The sequence below is a fragment of the Lipophrys pholis genome, assembly GCF_963383615.2.
Source record: "Lipophrys pholis genome assembly, chromosome: 11".
Lineage (NCBI taxonomy): Eukaryota > Metazoa > Chordata > Actinopteri > Blenniiformes > Blenniidae > Lipophrys > Lipophrys pholis.
Genome location: NC_137631.1, coordinates 2,522,596 through 2,545,567, shown reverse-complemented (window position 1 = coordinate 2,545,567; position 22,972 = coordinate 2,522,596). Strand labels below are relative to the sequence as shown.

The window sequence follows — 22,972 nt, the reverse complement described above, 5'->3', positions numbered from 1 at the left end:
CTCACACACACACACACACACACACACACACACACACACACACACACACACACACACACACACACACACACACACACACACACACACACACACACACACACACACACACACACACACACACACACACACACTTCCCTCCTCCCACTTCTCTCTGGTTCCTCGGGCTCTTTGTAGAAGTTCTTCTGTGGCTCAGGCCCGTTAAATGACAACGTTTAAAAGTGAGAAGAGAAAACCTTTGTTTTGTTTCGGGGGTCACTGAAAACGCAACTTTTCCAAAACTTTGTCTCCATGTAAACGGGGGAAAACGCATCTTTGCGGGAACGCTGCTCCCGGTCCTGCTCATGCTCGGCCGTAGTAACTGTTAGCTCTGCCACTGTTAGCTCGCCACGTGGATACGACTTTTCTGAAACGAAAACACCAAAAGGATGGGTTTTCACCTGAAACATTGCGCAAACGGGGTCTGAGCCTCTGGTTTCAACACGGAAACCTGATTTGACCTGATAAACCAGGAGCAGTTTGCGTGTTTGCCACATGTCGTAGAAGTAATCTGGTGGAAGACTCTCTCTCCTCCCTTCATCGACTCCTCATCCTTCAGATGCGTTCGGTGGATCGTGTCTTCAAGTTCATCGACCTGCCGCCCGAGGAGCCGCTGCCCAAGAAGTCGGGCGGTAAAGGAGGCGCCGACCTCGTCATCGACAACCCACACGCCCACGACTGCTGGCCCAACCGGGGCCAGATGGACGTGCAGGGCCTGACGGTGAAGTACACCGAGGCTGGGCGGGCCGTACTCGGCAACATCTCCTTCAGCGTGGAGGGCGGGCAGAGCGTGAGTCTTTACCTGTGGGAGTCACTTCACTGAACCCTGGACCTGTGATGACGGTCACGTCTTTATAAAGGCACGAGCTAGTCAACCCTGAGCCACAGCAAGGTCAGAGGAAGGTCGGAGGAAGGTCAGAGGGAGGTCATAGCAAGGTTACAGCAAGGTCACAGCAAAATCAGGGGAAGGTCACAGCAAGGTCACAGCAAGGTCAGAGGAAGGTCAGAGGGAGGTCATAGCAAGGTTGGAGGAAGGTCAGAGCAAGGTCAGAGGGAGGTCATAGCAAGGTCAGAGGAAGGTCACAGCAAGGTTGGAGGAAGGTCAGAGCAAGGTCAGAGGGAGGTCACAGCAAGGTCAGAGGAAGGTCAGAGGAAGGTCAGAGCAAGGTCACAGCAAGGTCAGAGGAAGGTCATTTTTTCCTTATATTTGATTGACACTTATTTTTCTTGTTTTCAAATATAAAAAGATGGATCACAGCATTACAGAGCCAGAAGTCTCCAACATTCCTGACCTAAACATCGTTTTAAGACACTTCACACTTTGTAGAAATGAATCTAGTTCTGCTGAACATGCTGAATCTGTTAAAAGGGGATAGGACACTCATAAAACTGTATTTATATCCCTATTATAGCTTTTATGAACAATCACAGCTATGATTTAGAACAGCAGATTCTATATTTATTATCCTCTTTAGTAGATTTAGCTATTTGACCTGTTTTACCAGTTTTTAGCCATTTTAGCGGTTTTACTCCTCTCAGCATCGTCAGTCAGGAGATAAAAGTCTGTTTGGACGATTGTTGGACATCAGACAATCGTCCAAACAGACAAGTGGAATTATAATCACTTAAAAAGGTTCAGATCCATATAATTGAGTGAAAGCTTCAGGGAGCCTCTACAGAGGAGCTGTAGAGTCACTACAGAGGAGCTGTAGAGTCACTACAGAAGAGCTGTAAAGTCACTAGAGGAGCTTTAGAGTCACAAGAGGAGCTTTAGAGTCACAAGAGCTGTAGAGTTACAAGAGGAGCTGTAGAGTCACTACAGAAGCTGTAGAGTCACTAGAGGAGCTATAGGGTCACAAGAGCTGTAGAGTTACAAGAGGAGCTGTAAAGTCACTACAGAAGAGCTGTAAAGTCACTAGAGGAGCTGTAGAGTTACAAGAGGAGCTGTAAAGTCACTACAGAAGAGCTGTAAAGTCACTAGAGGAGCTTTAGAGTCACAAGAGCTGTAGAGTTACAAGAGGAGCTGTAAAGTCACTACAGAAGAGCTGTAAAGTCACTAGAGGAGCTCTAGAGTCACAAGAGCTGTAGAGTTACAAGAGGAGCTGTAGAGTCACTAGAGGAGCTTTAGAGTCACAAGAGCTGTAGAGTTACAAGAGGAGCTGTAGAGTCACTACAGAAGCTGTAGAGTCACTAGAGGAGCTATAGGGTCACAAGAGGAGCTGTAGTCATTAGAGGAGCTTTAGAGTCACTAGAGAAGCTGTAGAGTTACAAGAGGAGCTGTAGAGTCACTAGAGGAGCTTTAGAGTCACCAGAGGATCTGTAGAGTCACTAGAGGAGCTTTAGAGTCACTAGATGAGCTGTAGAGTTACAAGAGGAGCTGTAGAGTCATTAGAGGAGCTATAGAGTCACTAGATGAGCTGTAGAGTCACTAGAGAAGCTGTAGAGTCATTATAGGAGCTATAGAGTCACTAGAGAAGCTGTAGAGTCACTAGAGGAGCTATAGAGTCATTAGAGGAGCTTTAGTGTCACTAGAGGAGCTGTAGAGTCACCAGAGGAGCTGTAGAATCACAACAGAGGATCTGTAGAGTCACTAGAGGAGCTGTAGAGTCACTAGAGGAGCTGTAGAGTCACCAGAGGATCTGTAGAGTCACTAGAGGAGCTATAGAGTCACTAGATGAGCTGTAGAGTTACAAGAGGAGCTGTAGAGTCATTAGAGGAGCTATAGAGTCACTAGATGAGCTGTAGAGTCACTAGAGAAGCTGTAGAGTCATTATAGGAGCTATAGAGTCACTAGATGAGCTGTAGAGTCACTAGAGAAGCTGTAGAGTCACTAGAGGAGCTATAGAGTCATTAGATGAGCTGTAGAGTTACAAGAGGAGCTGTAGAGTCATTAGAGGAGCTATAGAGTCACTAGATGAGCTGTAGAGTCACTAGAGAAGCTGTAGAGTCATTATAGGAGCTATAGAGTCACTAGATGAGCTGTAGAGTCACTAGAGAAGCTGTAGAGTCACTAGAGGAGCTATAGAGTCATTAGAGGAGCTTTAGTGTCACTAGAGGAGCTGTAGAGTCACCAGAGGAGCTGTAGAATCACAACAGAAGATCTGTAGAGTCACAAGAGGAGCTATTGAGTCACTAGAGGAGCTGTAGAGTCACCAGAAGATCTGTAGAGTCAGGTGTGGCTGTAGAGCTGCAGGATGTCAGCTCAGCCAGTTGCCAGGCAGTGTGCTGGTCACTCGGAGCGGTCGGAGTGTGAGGAGTGTGTGCTGTGCTGCTCCAGGTGGGTCTTCTGGGTCGGACCGGCTCGGGGAAAAGCACCCTGCTGTCCGCTATGCTGCGGCTCGCTTCCACCGACGGAGAAATCTCCATCGACGGCGTGTCCTGGAGCTCCGTCTCACTGCAGACATGGAGGAAGGCGTTTGGAGTGGTGCCACAGGTACGTCTTCAGCCATAACATTAGGACCACTGACCGCTGAGGTGTCAACATGTGATGAGAGAAAATGCTCTCGGCTATTGTGATAATGATATAATTTGCAATAAATAAAAAAACATTTAAGTTGATAATATGAATGTCTGTGACCTTCAAGGCGTAAATATTTAGAACTGATAAAAACTATTAATTGCATTCATTGTGGTTTAATTCGAATTAAATGCATATTTCTCTGAATGTGCAGAGTGAATGGAAACATAAATCCACGTTGTCCATCTTAGAATTAGCAGCTTTGATCTCAGTAGACTTATGTGTGCATTTTAAATGTTCCTCTGGATCACTTAGTAAACGTCTTCTTGAGGACCTCGGGGGTCTAAATGTTCAAAGGTTGAAGTAAATCTGAGATGTAATTAGGCACGAGACCATTCAGAGCTTTATAGACCAGAAGTCACATGTTGAAGTTGATCCTTGGACCTTCAGGCAGTGCAGAGATTGAAGTTCAGTCCATTTCCAGAATGTACCCAGAACTATTTGCAGTCAAAATAAGTAAAACCTTCAGAAATGCCTCATTTCCAAGGTTATTTTTCTGTCTTGGTGCTGCGCCCAGCCGAGAGGTGAACCTGGATACGTCCCCCCTCCTGTGGTACAAAGTGGTATTACAGCTCAGGACTCAAACATCTTTTCACTATGTGTGTTGGTTGTTTACATTCTGGTCGTATCGTTTGTCCTTTCATGTATATATGTGTGTGTGTGTGTGTGCGTGTAATAGTGTTTCTTGTGTAGTGTTTAAAGAGATAAACAGCTGGAGATGACAGAAACTGAACCTGAGACACGTGAAGGAAACAAACCTTGATAGTCTTTAAACACGTTGACGTGAACTTGTGCAGCCGTGTTTGCAGTCCGTTTGAGGCCTCGTGTGTTTTCTGTTGCTTCAGCGGTGAATGTTGACCCCTTCCGCTTCAAAGGCCAAAGAATCCTCAACATTTTTTCTCTTTTCTTTGTTGAACAGCGGATTTTTATTCTGACTGGAACTTTCCGCATGAACCTGGACCCGTACGGACGCCACAGCGACGAGGAGCTGTGGAGGGTCACAGAGGAGGTAGGGGTCAGAGGTCAGACTGCTGCTCGCTCACGGGTCAGAGGTCAGACTGCTGCACGCAAACAAACAACAACAAACAATACAGAAATCAAACTTGACAGGCTTTCATTTGGTCTTAGATTTCATTAGACGCTTAAATTGCACCGAACCAGTTTTGCCCAGAAATCGCAGCAGCAGTGACCGTGTTCGAGTCCGGCGTGACGTGGCGTGTCCTTGTCTGCAGGTGGGTCTGAAGTCGGTGATCGAGCAGTTCCCGGACAAACTGGACTTCCAGCTGGAGGACGGAGGCAACGTCCTGAGTAACGGACACAAACAGCTGCTGTGTCTCGCTCGCTCCATCCTGAGCAAGGCCCGAATCCTGCTGCTGGACGAACCCTCGGCCTACCTCGACCCCATGTCAGTGTGTGTGCGTGTGCGTGTGCGTGTGTGCGTGTGCGTGTGCGTGTGCGTGTGCGTGTGCGCGTGTGTGTGTGTGTGTGTGTGTGTGTGTGTGCGTGTGGTGACAATCTGGAGTGTTTCTACTCATTTTAAACTGATGTTGGCTGAACATATGTGAATGTGTGTTTTCCACCATGTGAAGCTGAGTGACGGTAAATGAAGCCTGTAATGGTGTGTGTGTGTGTGTGTGTGTGTGTGTGTGTGTGTGTGTGTGTGTGTGTGTGTGTGTGTGTGTGTGTGTGTGTGTGTGTGTGTGTGTGTGTGTGTGTGTGTGTGTGTGCGTGAGCAGAACTCTGCAGGTCCTGAGGAAGATACTGAAGCAGGCCTTCTCCGGCTGCACCGTCATCCTGTCGGAGCACCGGGTGGAGCCGCTGCTGGAGTGCCAGTCCTTCCTGGTAAAACTCCGCCTTCATCTTCATCCGTAAAAACTTCCACTCCTGGAAGCTTTCCGGGACGTTCTCACTCAGAGAAACTCCTTTTTATGAACCAACACGGAGTGAACTGGACATTTCTACCCAGTAGAACGTCTTGCTCTCAGCACAGTGACGCGTTCGTCTTCCAAAAGACGACAGAACTGAAGTCGGGAACCTTTTATTCGCTTGGTTTTCTCGTTGGAGCGAGCGGCTAGCTTAGCCTTAATATTAACGACGCGCCAGCGTTCTTGGCGGATTACAATAAGTAGAGATGAGAATCATCCGCACAGCGGTGTAACAGTATTGATTTGTGGAACAGATGAAGATTAATTCTTGAAGATAATGGGGCCCAGGACGGAGCCCTGGGGGACACCGGAGGAGCAAAGAAAAGATTTTAACTGAATGAACCGAGTGTGACAAGAGAGGCGTGACTTGGACCGGTCCAGGAGTGTTTGATAGTCCAATGGATGGAGGAGGAGGAGGAGGAGGAGGAGGAGGAGGAGGATGCAGTGGGTGATGGAGGAGGAAGAGGAGGATTGATAACAGTCAGCAGCAATCTGGAGTCTTTGTTGACGAACAGACGTTTCTGTGCTGTGATGAAAACCAGACCGGAATCTGATGGAATCGGCCGATTAGAAAAAGGAGGAGGGTTGTTGAAGTTGTGGTTTTCGAGCAGCAGAAGTCAGAAATGGTGGAAGAAGCAGAGGAGCCGATGTCGGCGGTCATCAGGGGGGAGAGTGAGGAGACGGAGGTGGAAGTCCAATCGGTATTCCTGAATGAGAACCAACTCTCTGAACAGTCACTTTAAAATCCCACCTCAAATCTCCTCTTTTCAAACAGGCACTCTGATGGTCGCCCACAAAACCCCGGAAGCTTTTTGATGGTTGTTCACTTGTTTTTAACTTGTTGTTCATGGTTGTTCAAGTGTTTTTAACTTGTTGTTCATGGTTGTTCATGTGTTTTTAACTTGTTGTTCATGTGTTTTTAACTTGTTGATGGTTGTTTGTTGTTGATGGTTGTTCATGTGTTTTTAACTTGTTGATGGTTGTTTGTTGTTGATGGTTGTTCAAGTGTTTTTAACTTGTTGATGGTTGTTTGTTGTTGATGGTTGTTCACTTGTTTTTAACTTGTTGTTCATGGTTGTTCATGTGTTTTTAACTTGTTGATGGTTGTTTGTTGTTGATGGTTGTTCATGTGTTTTTAACTTGTTGATGGTTGTTTGTTGTTGATGGTTGTTTGTTGTTGATGGTTGTTCAAGTGTTTTTAACTTGTTGTTGATGGTTGTTTGTTGTTGATGGTTGTTTGTTGTTGATGGTTGTTCAAGTGTTTTTAACTTGTTGTTGATGGTTGTTTGTTGTTGATGGTTGTTCAAGTGTTTTTAACTTGTTGTTGATGGTTGTTCTTGTGTTTGTAACTTGTTGTTGATGGTTGTTTGTTGTTGATGGTTGTTCATGTGTTTTTAACTTGTTGATGGTTGTTTGTTGTTGATGGTTGTTCAAGTGTTTTTAACTTGTTGTTGATGGTTGTTTGTTGTTGATGGTTGTTCAAGTGTTTTTAACTTGTTGTTGATGGTTGTTCAAGTGTTTTTAACTTGTTGTTGATGGTTGTTTGTTGTTGATGGTTGTTCTTGTGTTTTTAACTTGTTGTTGATGGTTGTTTGTTGTTGATGGTTGTTCAAGTGTTTTTAACTTGTTGTTGATGGTTGTTCAAGTGTTTTTAACTTGTTGTTGATGGTTGTTTGTTGTTGATGGTTGTTCACTTGTTTTTAACTTGTTGTTGATCGTTGTTCACGTGTTTTTAACTTGTTGTTCATGGTTGTTCACGTGTTTTTAACTTGTTGTTGATGGTTGTTTGTTGTTGATGGTTGTTTGTTGTTGATGGTTGTTCAAGTGTTTTTAACTTGTTGTTGATGGTTGTTTGTTGTTGATGGTTGTTCACTTGTTTTTAACTTGTTGTTCATGGTTGTTCACGTGTTTTTAACTTGTTGTTCATGGTTGTTCAAGTGTTTTTAACTTGTTGTTGATGGTTGTTTGTTGTTGATGGTTGTTCAAGTGTTTTTAACTTGTTGTTGATGGTTGATGGTTGTTTGTTGTTGATGGTTGTTTGTTGTTGATGGTTGTTCATGTGTTTTTAACTTGTTGATGGTTGTTTGTTGTTGATGGTTGTTCATGTGTTTTTAACTTGTTGTTGATGGTTGTTTGTTGTTGATGGTTGTTCATGTGTTTTTTTAACTTGTTGTTGATGGTTGTTTGTTGTTGATGGTTGTTCGCTTGTTTTTAACTTGTTGTTGATGGTTGTTCATGTGTGTTTAACTTGTTGATGATGGTTGTTTGTTGTTGATGGTTGTTCACTTGTTTTTAACTTGTTGTTGATGGTTGTTCACTTGTTTTTAACTTGTTGATGGTTGTTTGTTGTTGATGGTTGTTCACTTGTTTTTAACTTGTTGTTGATGGTTGTTCAAGTGTTTTTAACTTGTTGTTGATGGTTGTTTGTTGTTGATGGTTGTTTGTTGTTGATGGTTGTTTGTTGTTGATGGTTGTTCATGTGTTTTTAACTTGTTGATGGTTGTTTGTTGTTGATGGTTGTTCAAGTGTTTTTAACTTGTTGTTGATGGTTGTTTGTTGTTGATGGTTGTTCACTTGTTTCTAACTTGTTGTTGATGGTTGTTCATGTGTGTTTAACTTGTTGATGGTTGTTCATGTGTTTTTAACTTGTTGTTGATGTTTGTTCATGTGTTTTTAACTTGTTGTTGATGGTTGTTTGTTGTTGATGTTTGTTCTTGTGTTTTTAACTTGTTGTTGATGGTTGTTCGTTGTGCAGCGTCACCCTGATCCAACCTTAGATTGCAGGTCTGTTGGCGGTGAACTCAGAGAGCGGCTCTCCCAGCAAACCGTCCTACATCCAACTACAGATCGTGTACTAGTGGAGCGTAACGCTTAAAAAATTCATTGCATGCAAATATACTTTGAAAACTCAGTGATATGCTAAAGCAATCCAGACAAATTAAAAGCTGAAATTATGTTTTCAGAGTAAAATCACAAGTGAGCTGGTTTGCCATGGAAACGTATCGTCGGTTTCACTGACATTTCTCCGTTCTGCTAAAAAACCAAAACGTCTCGTCCTCCAGATGATCGAGGGAAGCTCCATGAAAAGCTACGACACCATTCAGAAGCTCATGAACGAGACGAGTCACCTCAAGCAGGCCATGAGTCCCGCCGACAGGCTCCGCCTCTTCCCCTCGCTGCACCGCCTCAACTCCAGCAAGAGGCCGCCGCCGCCGCCCAACGCCAAGATCTCCGCCCTGCAGGAGGAGGCCGAGGACGACGTGCACGACACCCGGCTGTGACCCCGACACGCACACACACACACACACACACACACACACACACACACACACACACACACACACACACACACACACTTCCATGTGTATGCACTTTAGAGCCCTGAGGTACTCCGCGGCGCCCCCAGCAGGTCCTTTGAGTTCACCCTGAATTATAAAAACAAAAAAGAAAGTTGTGGAATCTCCCTGAGAATGACTTTGAGATTTTAAATTAGTCTTACAGTTTTACTTCTCAGTCTTTTTTTTATTTTTATTTTATTTGACGGATCGTAGCGGAAGCTAGCTGTAGCTTGTTAGCATTTAGCTTCTCTGTTTCTTCCTCTTGAATCTGAAGCTGGGAAACATTTAGGCCCTACTAATTTTATATAAAGCGCTGTCCGATAGTTTTTATAACACCGACGCAGAATATATGAAGGTACTGCAGAGGAACGTCTTCCCTGTGAGAACAGATGGTGTGTTTTTTTTGTTGTTTTATTTTTTACAGTGTAAATTAAGAACAAAGCTTGTTTGTGAACTCGTAGAAAATGAACTCAATCATCCCCCCAAAAATATCTGTAAAAGTATTTGTTCAATCATCATGTTTTCAAGAAGAAAGTAAAGCTTTTGAGGATTTCACTGCGGTTGCGTCTTGATTTGTCCCAGATGTGATCGAACGTCTTTTAAACTGCCCGTCCAACACCTTATATACAACTTTTATTTTCTCAACATTGAAGAATGTATGTGATGTGGAGTTTTTCCAGGGAATTGGAATAGTGCATCTAAAAATTGTACCAAAAAAAAAGAACCTCTATAGAGGAGTCATGGTTATAAAAGCACATTTGAACTCTTAACACAGTTCAATATATTTGTTTTTCTGTCGTTAGCTTTATCGTACAGGAAATGAGACTCCGTTCGTACGACAACGTTTCAAATGGAAACATCGTTTTTGTATTTTTCTAACGGAAAAGTTTCATATGTACTTTGCAGCGTGTTGAAAACGACAGCAGAAACACTGATGTAGTTTTCATGTTGATCCACCAGTGGGTGCTGTTGGTTGTTTATGTAATAAAACCTGACCAGCCCCCCCCCCCCCCATATTATTATTATTACCCAATATTGTTGATGGTGGGGGAGTCTTATGTCAATACTTCATAATCTTCAGAAACACAATAAATGAATTTGAAACAGCAGTATGAATACAAATAGAACTACCGGTATAACGTATAAAGATATATATAATAATATATAAAGACAAATTAAGCAGAAAGTAATATATTGTATTGGATCATAGTTTGGTAGAAAGATTGTATTAATTTGTTAGGTTTATCTTTTACATAATGTATTAACAGTATAGTGCAAATTATAACAAGTATTGTTAAATTCCAGTTTGTATTGTGGCTAAATGTGGTCGGATTCATTATTTTATTTTTTTTAAAAGATTGTCTTGTTTTGAAAATCAAACAGAAGTCATTATTTAATGCATAGAAGTGTATTTGTACGACCGCACGTTTAAGAGCCAAGATGCAAAGTCAACTTGTTTGTTGTCCCTAGCAACGCCATGGCAACCACAAAGAAACTGTAAAAGTTACCACGGTCCTACCACCCGACCCCGCCACGGCACCGGGACCCCACCGCAACGGCACGGCCCTTAAACTCCAGACTGAGATTGATTCATCATCAGACCAACGCTCATCATAGACTTTTCTTAGTATTTGTACTTCTCTGGCCTGTCTGCCACTCTCTCCCTCTTCTATTCCTCTCTCTCCCTGTCCTATCCCATGTACTTCTCCCCCCAACCGGTCAAGGCGGATGGCCGCCCCCCTTCCAGAGTCTAGGCTCCGCCCCACGCTTTCTTCCTGAAGAGGGAGTTTTTCCTGGTTTCCACTGTTGCTTGTTCCATCTGCTGCTCTGGAAGGTTTCGTTGGGTTCTGTTGTTCTCCATCATTGTAAGAGGCTCTGAGATGTTTGTCGATGTGATTTAGCGCTTTACAAATAAAATTGAATTGAACTGTTGAAAAAGCTGAATGAACGCGAGTAGAAATGAAAAAGTGCAGATCGTATATAAAAAATTAAATGGATATTAGGAAGATCGTTAAATTTATCACTAGAAAAGTGATCAGAGTGAAGCTAAAGCCACATTCCATCTTAAAATACAGCAATTTCCACCGAACAAAGACGTCCCCCGTGTTTTGTCTCTCTGCAGTCATGTGACCTCAAGTCTGCTGCAGGAACCAAGAGGCAGCTGAAACAAACCCACGCTACATTTTCAGGGCCATTTTGTGCCACCTGGTGAAACGACGAGGATTTTCTTTGTTAGCTGTGGGAAATCGCAGCCCCTTAGACCCTTCAGAGTGCCGCTGGGTCGTCGTCTCGCGTCACGTGATCTTCTCTCCACACCAGGTTGACCCGGATCTTCAGAAATGAAAACCGTTCACTCTGGGCGAGCCTGAACAAAGACTCGCGCCAAAACTACCTGCCCAACGGCGTGTGAGCCGTTATGTCTTCATTTTCTGTGCGTCTGGATAAATTACTCGCTGTGGAAAGTTTTTGAAAACGTCTCTTTTGGTGGCTGAGTTAGAAGAATACACCTGGACAGTCAAAAAAAAAAATAAACACAACTTGAGTTACCAGATCAGAGACGGAGCGCAAAGAAACGAAGACGCAGTGAAACTAAATGAAAAAAAAAAAAAAGATTTCCATAAGATATTTACAGTTGAATTCTTTTCTTAGGTCTTCTAGTTGTTCCTCCTCGTCGTTGGCTAAAATTGCTTTTCCCATTTCAAACAAAGGTGATTTGGATTAAAAGCAGTTAGTTTCCCACCGGTTTTCCTCTGAAGCAGTGACGCAACTAAAATGTGACATTTTCATCATGAAGCATTAGAATAGGATTTATTCAGACACAAATAACAGCAGTGACAAACACACAAGTACAATAAAGGTGCAAAGAAAAACATCAGCGACCTTTGAGTATTTTCATCATTGAAATTTAAAACAATAGTTTGTACCAGAGGGAGAGAGTGAGTCTCCAGCTGGGGGGGGGGGGGGGGGGGTCAGAAGGACAGGTTGATCGGTGGGTGGGGGTTATGGGGTCAGAAGGACAGGTTGACGAGCAGGGCTGTGTTCTCACTCTTCTCCTCAGGACTCCACCTGATGAGCGGCGAGCTCAAGTCGATCAGCTGGAGAGACAAAAACACGTGACGTGTCAGAAGTGACTCGCCGACAGCAGCTGGTTCACGTCCACGAACAAACCCCCCCCCCCCCCGCTGCAGCCGGGCGCTTGCTGTGGCGGGTGGCGGGTACCTGAGCGGCAGAGCCGGTCTTGCTGGTGGTCCGCATCAGGTCGGGGGTGTTGGTGAGGTCGATGAGCAGCTTCTCTTGAGGCCGCGGAGCCGGAGGCGGAAGGTCCAGCAGGAGGACCTGAGGAGACGAAGACCCGTCAGCTTCTCCTCATCAGGCGTCACAGAGCAAGAAACCAGCACCGAGGGAACCCGCTGAAGGGTTCCACCCTCATTTACGGACCATTGAATAAAAGCCACACCCACCAAATTCAAAAAGAAAATAAAGAAAGGTCATAGTTACGTGATGCGCCTGAACGCATCACCCATGTATCGGCGGCATGAAGCTCATTAAAAAGTACAAAAACAAAGCCGATAGGCTTATAGGCCAGAAATGACGGCAGTTTTCTGTCGGAGTTGTGATAAATGTGATTTGCAGCCGAGACCGTTTACACAACATCCCAAGTGAAAACGCTTCGTATTTGCATTTTCGTTTCAGAGAAGTTTCACATTTACATGCCAACGTTTTGAAAACGACGCTCGTTTTCACGGAAACAAACACGACTGCAGCGAGTAGACGTCAGGGGGGAAAAAAGATGATTGCAAAGCCAAATACCACAGTTGCCCCGGTGTGAGGATATTGTGGCTTCAAACCAAATGAGCAAGATGAGCCGGTCAACACCGACCAGCCAGTTTGTCCAGTTTGTCCCAAAGTGGTGGCAACCAAACAAGACAAGGCAACAAACCTTTACATTCTCACCGAAAACAGAAGCGCCTAACCTAGTTTCTATTATTTAATGTTATTTATTGTTTTGGGTGTGTGTGGTTTTATATTTGAGTGTTTTTTTCTTAACAGAGACGGGGTCTATTTTATTGTTTGTGGTTGTGAGTTTTATTCAAGTGCACTTTGTTTGTTTTATTTAAATTATTTGCAAGTTCTTGCCAGTGACAATGGTGAGAAATGACAAAGGTTTACTGCATTTGAAAGGGTATACTTGCACTATTATGATATATTATCATTGCATATGTGGTTAATTTGGTCTCAAAATGGTTTATAATATCGTTTATCAACGACTTCTAGGACAATATATCGTATCTTATGGTCACAGGCTTACGTGAAGCTCCTTGTTAGAAAACAGCAGTGAAACCTTGAACATGTGCATTCAGAAGTTCAGAGGTCACATCAAGTTCACCTGGAAGGGTCAGAGTGCATCATAGGTTAATCCTGAAAGGTCCTTTGAAAGCCGAACATCCTGAGCCCGAGGAGTATGTTTGAGGGTTAAACTGGACAAATGTTGTAATTGGTGTATTTGTCTGACCTCCTTTGTCTTTGCGTTGTTTTCTTCAGGCGTCTGGACCTTCGCCGTGTTGCTGTCGGGCTTCGACTCTTCCCGAATGGGCTCGTTCACCCCAGGGCTCTCCGCCCGCTCGGGCTGCTGGGTGGGTGGTGTCGGGGGGGCGGAGGACTCCTCCTCTTCCTCCTCCAGACAGAAAGGCTGGATGTCGGGGACGTCAGCAGGCTCCTTCTCCTGAGCCGGTTTGGCTGCGGGGCTGCAAGTAGCAAAGAAATAAAACTGTAGCACTGCACTTGTTGTCATGGTAACGAGGGGATTTACACCGGCAGACCTTCAGAGAGGTTTTAACATAGTTCACCCGTGATAGGTTTACACTTCAAAAACACTCATATTTACGTCTCCATAATTCACCGGCTATGAGTCACTTCTTGTCATAGTTGTGGCTGGTCTGTGGTTTACAGATGTAAACATACAGTACATACCATCTGTCACCACTAGATGTCAGTGTATGGCAGCAGAAAGCTGCTAGAGTACAGTGGTTTAGTCAACGATAACGGAACGATTGTGTAGACGCCCCGTTCTTTCATGAGGTTAAAAAACTTTGACAGTGTGATGTTACTAGTTAAAGATGTTTTTCCTGTATTGTTTAGCAAAGACTTTCTCATCGTCATAATTTTTTTTCTTCTTTTCTTTACAATGTTCTTATCTTTGCTTAACCAGAGCTTCGATTTACAACTGTCCTGTGTCTGCACCCGGATCGATTGTGTATGTGGTTAAAACCGGACCGCCCAGAAACATTTTTGCACAACTCCAGCACAGCTCCAAGAGGCTGAGTTCGTGACCCGCTCCCTTGTCTGATAGTTTTGTCGTCATTCAACCCTGTTGAATCTTTTCAGTTGCTCTCGGTCTGATTTCTCTGAACTTTGTCTCCTTCTGACGTTTCACTGGGAGTTTTCCTGACAATCAGACGGTGACGATCTAAACATGGCTCTTTGATGACTGAAACATGACGAGACGGGACAAAAATGCTTGTGGGTGGTCTGTCAGACGTTCAACATGCGAGGCGTTGCTGCCTATTGTTCGAGTAATCCGTCTGTCAAAAACTACAACGCATCAGTTATGCTGCTGCATCCCATCCTCCTTTAGCCACGCCCACCACCTGACACACTCTGCACAACACCTGCCGTCTGACCTATATTCATTTGTTGTTGTTTTTTTGTTGAAACTGGACTAAAACTATCACAAATAGAAATGACTAAAATGTGACCGAGACTATTAAAAGCATGTTTGTCCAAAAGACTAAAAATAAAATGGCTTCCAAAAACAACCCTGCTCCAGTATTTTATCGTACCTGAAGCTGCAGTCTTTACGGGCTGAGCCGATGTCCGAGTCGGAGACGGCTGCCGGACGGACGGTGCGGATGAAGTTGGTGGACAGCGGAGACGGGATGGCGGACACTCGGCGTCTCACCGGTGTGGGGAGTGCGGAGGGGCGGCGCGCCTTCATCTGCAGTGACACACAGCCGCCGGCAGAGGGCGTCAGAGGACCGATTGACGGCTTCTGAGGGAGACTGAAGAGAGGAGGAGGAGGAGGAGGAGTTGAGCAAAGTGAGGTGAGAAGCTGAAACTCTGACCGCTGCAGTTCAGTGTCTTTATGTACCTGTCCATGCTGCTGAGAGACATCAGCCTCGTCGGCCTCGGCACACTGGACACATCTGAAGGAAAGAGAACGTCAGAAAACACTCACGACTTTCAGCGGTTTACAAAATGTCCGTTTCTGAATTGATCCTCGCGTCCATTGTTTGTTGTCAAACTTATTTTAGTTCAGGGGCCACATACAGAGCATGTGGGCTGGACCACTAAAATATTGCCATAATAAACTTAAATTTAAACTTTAAAGTTTGTAGCGTAGAGTATGTGTGACGAAAATGTCAGTTTTCCACAGTAATTGTTAGGTTTTTGAAACATATTATTACAATCTCAACATAAAGCCAATTTCAATTAAACTTTTTGCAAAATACAGTGAAACATACATAAAACTTTCCTTACAGCTGTTGTTTTAAGGGTGTTTTTACACTCTCATCCTGGCAGCACAGCTTTGAGGATGATGCCAGTTGGATAGCTTTCACAGCAGCATCACCGATACCTCAGCTCGGGTCTCAGGGTTGTTTCTGCTACTCTATTTTTTACAACGTGCTTAGTGGGCTGGTTTATTTTATTGTACTATTGAAACATCTATTATTGGTACTGCTGACATTTCTGAGAGTGTAACATCCTGGTAAAGCCTTGATAGATACAACCCACTGAGCAAAGGCTGTGACTTAACACGTGCCCGAGAGAACATCGATTCATATTTCTTTGTTTGTCAAATATAGGCGACATGCTTCCAGATTTATTGTCAGGATTGACATAAGCACAAGAGCACTGCTGGTCCAGTGGATCGGAGTCATACCGGTCAAGAGAGACGTTTGGGTTCAACACCAGGCGCTGATACATTTATTTTTAATCATTGCGTCACGTCATCCAGGGGTCTTGTTTGGACATCGAGATGACGTCCAGACAGGACGTCCATGCAGTGTCCAGGGAAGACACACAAAAAAACTTTTATTCTGGTTCCCTGAAGACGTCTTAAAGACATCATTTGGACCACTGTTGCTCAGTAGGAACATTTATTAAGAAAGTTTCATTTGAGACCAGTATATGATTTTATTAAATAATCAGAGTTTATTTACCTTTAGAATGTACTGTATTATCTATATTTATATGTACATATATATTTTGTATGCATGTACAGGCAGTTTACCTTTCATATATATATAGCAACATCGTAGTGTGCTGATGGGTTGAGCAGCAACTGACATTGTTTTGCTCACTGCCACAGACAGCGGCAATTATCCACTTAACACTGAATAACCAGGATCTACACAAGACGTGAACGACATTAAAAGCCACACCACTCAAAGTTGCGTTGCCTAAATCTTAAGAGTCGGCTTGTATTGATGGCTCAAGATTGGCTGGAGGTCAGGTGGAGGTTATCAATCCCAACGTTCAACATTCGTCATTTGAAACTGTTCAAAAATGATTTTGGTCAAACAGTTTTGTGGACGTTAGATCATTCAGGGATTTAAAGTGACGCTGACAACCTTGTACAAAGCCCTACATGGAAAAAGTTCTATTTACATTTTCAATTATTCTCTTTCTTTACGTTAGACGCAATAAAGTTCTCCACGTTTTTCTGAATTTCTGAGACAAAGAGGAGCAGAAGCTGGAGTTTCGGTGTGTTTTATTATGATCAAAGATCAATAGTTATTGGGAGTAAACTGATGGTAGAGATCATGTAATCATCCTGCTGTATGTCCAGGCTGGTGGCGGCAGAGCAACTTAGAAGATCAGATGGGACAAACTGGAACAAGTACCGGTACACACCATCTGCTGCTCTTATTCAGTTTGGTTATTTTAATTTGTAGTTGGAGCTTCAGTGGTCCTTTTGGACTGATTAGTGTTTCAGAGCCTGAATGAGATCAGTTTTAGTTTAGAGGTTTGTCAACTACAAATTTGTCCTGGACTCGGTCTCACCGTCTGCATGCGCGGCTGCTCGGGATCCTGCGCCAGGTGTGGGCAGTACCAGGGCCTTCACCGCGCCCTTCGGCCTGCCGGACACCCGCCGCTCTATCAGTCTCTTGTTGGGTGTGGGCTGGGCGGGCGTGGAATCGGCTCTCCTCAGCAGCGAGGGTCTTACCGCCTTCACACACTCTGCTTCGGGCACCCTGGAGTGGGCAGACAGTGAGCGGCGGCAGGCGGCGGCGGGTCGTGGCGGGTCGGCGACGGGTCGGCGCGCTCGGGTGACGCCCTCAGGGGCGGGGCCAGTGGAACCACTCAGACTGTTAACTTTACCTGAGAGGACACAGAAAGAGTATTTTCACACTGCTTTCACGTCACGGACACCTACACCAACCGGTTTATATTAAATTTGATCGATGTTTCTGCTAAATTATCGCATGAAAAGCTGCGGGATTTGAGGAGAGCAGAGCTGCGAGACTGAGCCAACCTCTAGCCGGGGACAGAGACACGCTGGAGTTGAAACTGGACACAGAAGACGAAGATGAGGACGTGTTCCTCTTGTTCTGAAGGGGCGGAGCTTTACCTCCTGACTGCTTGCTCACACCAACAGTCTGCTGGACGAGGACACAACCAGTTAGGAAAACGGCCACCAGCAGTCTAACTTCAGCAGGGAAACATGAAATACTAGATCAGGTTTCCAGGACACAAAGTCTGGACAACACTGGAGAAGAGGACTGCAACAAGCGACCGTAATGTGGATTGTTTGTTACACTGAGAACATTGTTTAATCGAAGTGACGCTCAATCTATGTTGAATAAAGACTTTTTCTAATAACGTGTGCAAAACTTACAGTAAAAAAGACAGAATGCAAGGATCAACACTGTTCAGGACAAATTATGTGTGGATGACGAGTGTTTGCCATCTTAAATTCTGGTCTAGGACAGTTTGTTTTTAAACGACCACAGCAAATGCTCAATATGCCGAACAGTGAATGAATCTGTCATCACAAGCCAAGTAAGTTGAGACGAGAAAAAAAAGGCACACGTGTGGACGAGACACTTCAACAACTGTCACCTTGGTGGGCGGAGCAAGTGTCTGTTTCCCTGACATGCTGGAGCTGACAGAGCAGTTGCTGAGGTCAGAGGTCACGCTGGCTGAATCAGAAAGAAGATTCTCACATGACTGAGACCGAGTGGAGCGACGGGAAGAGGGGCTTCGCTTCAAACCGCTCACCACCTGAAGTCAGAAACACAGAGTTCAATCTGCTGAAATGACCTGAGAAGCTGCTGGTGCCAACTAATGATGGAGACGTTTAGTTCTTTAGTCATGTGCATTTTGACTTTGTTCTCTTGTTTTGTTGAGACTCTGGGTAGGTTCGAATTGTCCCTCCTCTCTCCTTAACCATCGACTTTTCTTGAACCCCAGAAGTGTTTAGTGTGGCGGCCCTGATAAGGACTGTCTGAATTCTCAATAAGCAAAGGAAAGGAGGCTCGTTGCTTCCTTTAGAACCTCCTTTAGCCTAGGAACCACTGATACCTCGTTTAGAACCTCCTTTAGCCTAGGAACCACTCATGCTTCCTTTAGAACCTCCTTTAGCCTAGGAACCACTGATACCTCATTTAGAACCTCCTTTAGCCTAGGAACCACTGATACCTCCTTTAGAACCTCCTTAGCCTAGGAACCACTGATGCTTCCTTTACCAAAGGACACCAGATCATGTTCCCCCACAATTCCTTGCGGCGACAACATTTAAAGGAACCCGCTCATCGGAGCGTTCAGGGAAACTCAGGATGACTGAAAAAGGAGCAGATCATGTAAGTTACTAAAGCAATAATCTGCCTAGAACCACTTGAAATCATCTAGAACCCAGATTAACTTTTTGTAGTTCATTTTCAGAAACTTGTAGTTCTTTCCCCACCATGGCAGACGTCACTGACTAGAGCCGCCGTCGCATTATTATGACGTCACTCAGTTAAACTGCGGTCCGACTGCCACACCACCGCGATCACCTTTCACTATCTCCTTTAGGAAGCTTCCTAACACCTTTCACTAACTCCTTTAGGAAGCCTCCTAACACCTTTCACTAACTTCTTTAGGAAGCCTCCTAACACCTTTCACCAACTCCTTTAGGAAGCCTCCTAACACCTTTCACTAACCCCGTGACGTCATCCAGGGGTTAAGGTGAAGTCCATAGATGAGGAGATAGGAGGAACTTTTCGGCCGTACCCTTGGTAAACATGTGTAATGCTCTAGAGGCCGCCACCAGGTGGCTCCACCGAGCCTGCATGTGCAGTCAAATTAGAAGTGAAAAAGGTTTATTCAGTTACTTTGCTCGGTGGCTGCATTCTGGTTCTCTCCGTTCTGCCCTTGCTGGCTGAGCAGGAGGCTGATGGGGCGGCCAGCCTGTTGGGCAGCATGACGGCACCACCGGCTTTCACTCGCAGCGCTGGCCTGGCTGGAGCCTTGACTCCGTCCCTGGGGCTGGCTTTGCAGGCTGAGGAGACAGAGAGACGGGCCGACGAGGTGGAAAGGCGGGCCGACGAGGTGGAAAGGCGGGCCGACGAGGTGGAAAGGCGGGCCGACGAGGCGGTGGCCGCAGGGAGGCGGGCCGAAGAGGCGGTGGAGGCAGAGAGGCGGGCCGACGAGGCGGTGGAGGCTGAAGTGCTGCTGGTCTGGGCTGCCCTGGTGCTGCTGCTTCTCAGTATCTTGCGCTGGATGGCGGGCGGCAGCTGCTTCATGGGACTGTCCTGCACACAGAAGGTCTCCCGCTTCACCAGGCTCAGCGCCGGGCCTACGGGATCTAGCATCCCCAGCTTGGCCTCGCTGCCCTGGATGAAGTCCTCCGTGTTGCCGTCACCGCTGGCGGGCTCGTCGTGTGGCTTGTCGCTCTGCAGCTGATCGGCGAGCTTGTGTGCTTCCTGACACATGGCCTCCAGCTGATCATCAGTCAACGGGCTCCAGCTCACCCGCATGTCTCCGCCGCTGCCACCCTGCAGCCCTGACACCACGCCCACAGAAACACAGCGCTCCTTATGACCGACCGGACCCACGAACACATCGTCCTCATCTTCATCTGCAGCGCTGCAACACACAGACACACCATTTAGAAATTCAACCGCCTCTGGTTATTTCTGGACGTCGTTTTCAACTTTTAAAAATGTATTTTGGTTGTCTTAAAATGTCCCATATTATACACTTTTTCAACAATTTCCCATTGGTGTCAGAGGTCAAAGTGTATTGCCTGAAATCCAACTTTGGTCCTGAATTTCAGTCTAAAAGTCTCTCGAGTGCAGGGGTGTCAAACTCAGGTCCTGGGGGGCCGCAGCCCAACACGTTTTCCACGTCTCCCTTCTTTACCACACCTGAATGTCCTGATGGTTCATCGCCAGGTTCAAAGCCTGATAACAAGCCGCTCATTGCAATCAGCCATGTTGAAGCACTTATTGAAACTATGAACAATTTCTTCCATCTTACCCTTTTTTGTTTCCTTATCAATAACGTATTGAGGATAACTGTCGTCTAGAATAATTTTTGATAAGATGGTTTAATGTGTCCCATATTCCTTTCATATTATTTAATACCATAATATTCCTTTCTACAGGCCCTTATAAAAAATACAAGAATAAGTTAACAATTTATATTTATCTTCTGCTTTCTTTGATGAATTGTCTGTATAGTGTATTCTTCTTTTTACACGCATTCTGTAATCCTGTCATCCAGGGTTGACCCTTGTGTTTTTGTTTTCTGCTATATTTTTTTTTTGGGATTGGACAGTTTTTATCATAAAATGATGTGAATATTTCTAGGAAGGTATTATATGCGGGGTTTTTTTTTATATTTTTCTTTATAAGCAGTTTTCCAGTTTAGTGCCATCAATTAATGTTTTAATGATTTCCTCTGTTTTACTTCAGGGTGATTTTTTTTTCCCGTATTTGCAATCATATACTGTAAACACTGGCAGCTGATCACTAATGTCGGTGATCAATAGTCCACTCACTGTATTGTTGTAATGTCACTGGTGAAGATGCCAATTAACGTGGCACTGTGGTCTGTTGTTCTGCTGAATCTGGTCATTTTCGGATAGAAGCCCACACTGTGCATAGTATTGATAAATTAATCTGTTCCTTGGTGCTTATTTGGATTCAGCATATCAATGTTGTAATCGCCACAGCTGAAAATAACCTTTTGACTGACTTTTGAAAACATTTCTTTACAGTCCTACAACATGCGTACGAGGCTAAACGGCGAGTCTAAATGTCCTGTCAACGTGCTTTGTGGTGTTTGCTCTGTCCGGGTATAATGTGCCATCAGCCACTGACAGGTGGGCTCAGCTACAGCATCCCACAACCCCCAACCTGCGTGCAAGAGGGGCAGGTAGCTGCTTTAAACGTTCACAAATTCCCAACGGAAAATATATTTTGTGTTAAAAATGAAGAAAAAATAAACCCTGAAATCGTCATCGCTTCATGCATGCGTTATTAATTTTCCAGGTGTCAAACGACAGGGTTGTCCTTTGGGGCAGTCATGGCCTACAGCAGCGGTTCTCAATGGGCGGCCAGTTGTTTGACCCGCGCCGGCCCATTGGCTGCGCCTCAATGAGAAACAAGGAGCAATTTCTGAAAAAAATTAAATAAAATGCGCTGCACTAGTTTTTTGGACCTCATCCCACACTTGTCGTCGTGAAATAAGCCAGAGGCTGAGCGGATCTGACGTAACGCCGACCAAGGCGTTCTCTGCTCGGACGTCCCCATTTCACGACCCGCGAAGCCACCCGTCATCGAGCAGGAAGTCAGTAGGTGGAAATTAAACAAAGAACAAACGTGATTTGCAGCGAGAAAAAGCGCAAGTCGACCAGGAAAACCGTCAGTTTCAAATCCGACTGGACTGACCAGTTTTGTTTTATATTACCGGCCCATACTAATGCTCAACCCACATGCTTGGCTGCACGCAGACCAGAGCTGTCAGCAATTTCAAACTCTCTGCATGCTGCCAGCTTTAATGCCAACTACCCCCCCCCCAAAAGTAAGACAGGCGTAAAATCGAAAGCATGTTAAAGTCATACAAGCACTCCGTGTCTACGATATGTAGATCAACATCGACACTAGAGAATGCAACAACGGCAACAATGCTTGTTTGATTGAACCTCGCCAAAGCTAAAGAAACTATTTGCTGATGCAGAGTTTATTAAAATTTTTTTTGCAATTGATAGGGTTGGTCAAGTTTTAAATACGACGAGAAAAGCAAGAAAGCGGCTGTGGAGTTGTTAAAAGTGCGTTTACACATAACGACAAGTCAGGAATGGCACGAATTGAAAATTCCTGACCGCAGATCAAGATTCTGACCTGAATTCTATAATTCAAGGATTGGTGAGAAAATTCATTCATTTTTGTTTTTTTGCAATCTAAATGTGGTGTATTATTACAAAAGTACAATAATAGCAGTTCTTATACTTCAAATGAAACAAACCTCTATTAAAAATAATAAATGGGTGAAATGAGAGATTGGAAACAAATGCAGCACTAAAACAGCAACACTGTTATTGTGAAATTTAAGAAGTGACGGACTGAAGATCTCCCTGTATTCCTGTCTCTGGCAGTGTGTGTGCAAATAATTAAAGAGTTTTTTTTTTTTCAAGAGTGCCTTTATATGTGATCCTCAACACAAGCTTTGGAAATCCCAGACTTAAATTATTACTACAACCAACCTGACAACTAATACTCATAGTAATAATAACAATAATAATAATAGTAACATTAGCAAAAACATCTGCAATTAAAGCAACTTTTTCTGAGAGCCTTTGGCTTGGCCTACTTGGCTCATATTTTGGCTCTTGGGGAAATCGAGGACCCCTGACCAAGAGGCCCGAGGTTCAAATGCCAGATGACCAAGACCCTTGACCCCTAGTGGCTTCACACCACATCCCAGAAATAGGATGGGCCAATGAGACAAAGGGGATTTCCCCCAGAGGATTAATAAAGTATGATTAGTTATTTATCATCATACCGATCAGACACTCAAACTGGGCTTCATGTGAGCCTGAGTTGACCCTGAATATATTAATATAGACTGCAGATGGTGAGATCTTCCAAAGTCATCTGTTCTTCTCA

At 44.6% G+C, this 22,972-nt stretch overlaps 2 protein-coding genes across 5 annotated transcripts in view; one reads left to right on the top strand and one right to left on the bottom strand.

The window, feature by feature from the left end:
- cftr (CF transmembrane conductance regulator) overlaps window positions 1-9,528 on the top strand; it is a 68,187-nt gene extending 58,659 nt beyond the window's left edge. Inside the window, exons 22-27 of the mRNA XM_080475717.1 lie at window positions 596-826; window positions 3,314-3,469; window positions 4,473-4,562; window positions 4,786-4,958; window positions 5,290-5,395; window positions 8,541-9,528. Of these exons, the coding sequence (XP_080331843.1) occupies window positions 596-826; window positions 3,314-3,469; window positions 4,473-4,562; window positions 4,786-4,958; window positions 5,290-5,395; window positions 8,541-8,759 (975 nt within the window). The 3' untranslated portion in view covers window positions 8,760-9,528. The remainder of the gene's footprint in view (window positions 1-595; window positions 827-3,313; window positions 3,470-4,472; window positions 4,563-4,785; window positions 4,959-5,289; window positions 5,396-8,540) is intronic.
- Window positions 9,529-11,592: 2,064 nt separating this feature from the next.
- gtse1 (G-2 and S-phase expressed 1) overlaps window positions 11,593-22,972 on the bottom strand; it is a 12,036-nt gene continuing 656 nt past the window's right edge. For 2 of the 4 annotated variants that reach the window (XM_080474645.1, XM_080474646.1), the window contains 9 exons: window positions 19,193-19,946; window positions 17,940-18,101; window positions 17,353-17,476; window positions 16,881-17,198; window positions 14,965-15,019; window positions 14,657-14,875; window positions 13,330-13,561; window positions 12,036-12,152; window positions 11,593-11,911 (listed from right to left, as the gene is read on the bottom strand). In XM_080474645.1, the coding sequence (XP_080330771.1) occupies window positions 11,825-11,911; window positions 12,036-12,152; window positions 13,330-13,561; window positions 14,657-14,875; window positions 14,965-15,019; window positions 16,881-17,198; window positions 17,353-17,476; window positions 17,940-18,101; window positions 19,193-19,946 (2,068 nt within the window). In that variant the 3' untranslated portion in view covers window positions 11,593-11,824. Of the gene's footprint in view, window positions 11,912-12,035; window positions 12,153-13,329; window positions 13,562-14,656; window positions 14,876-14,964; window positions 15,020-16,880; window positions 17,199-17,352; window positions 17,480-17,939; window positions 18,102-19,192; window positions 19,947-22,972 lie in introns of all 4 variants that reach the window. The other 2 variants (XM_080474643.1, XM_080474644.1) reach the window with 1 other exon arrangement.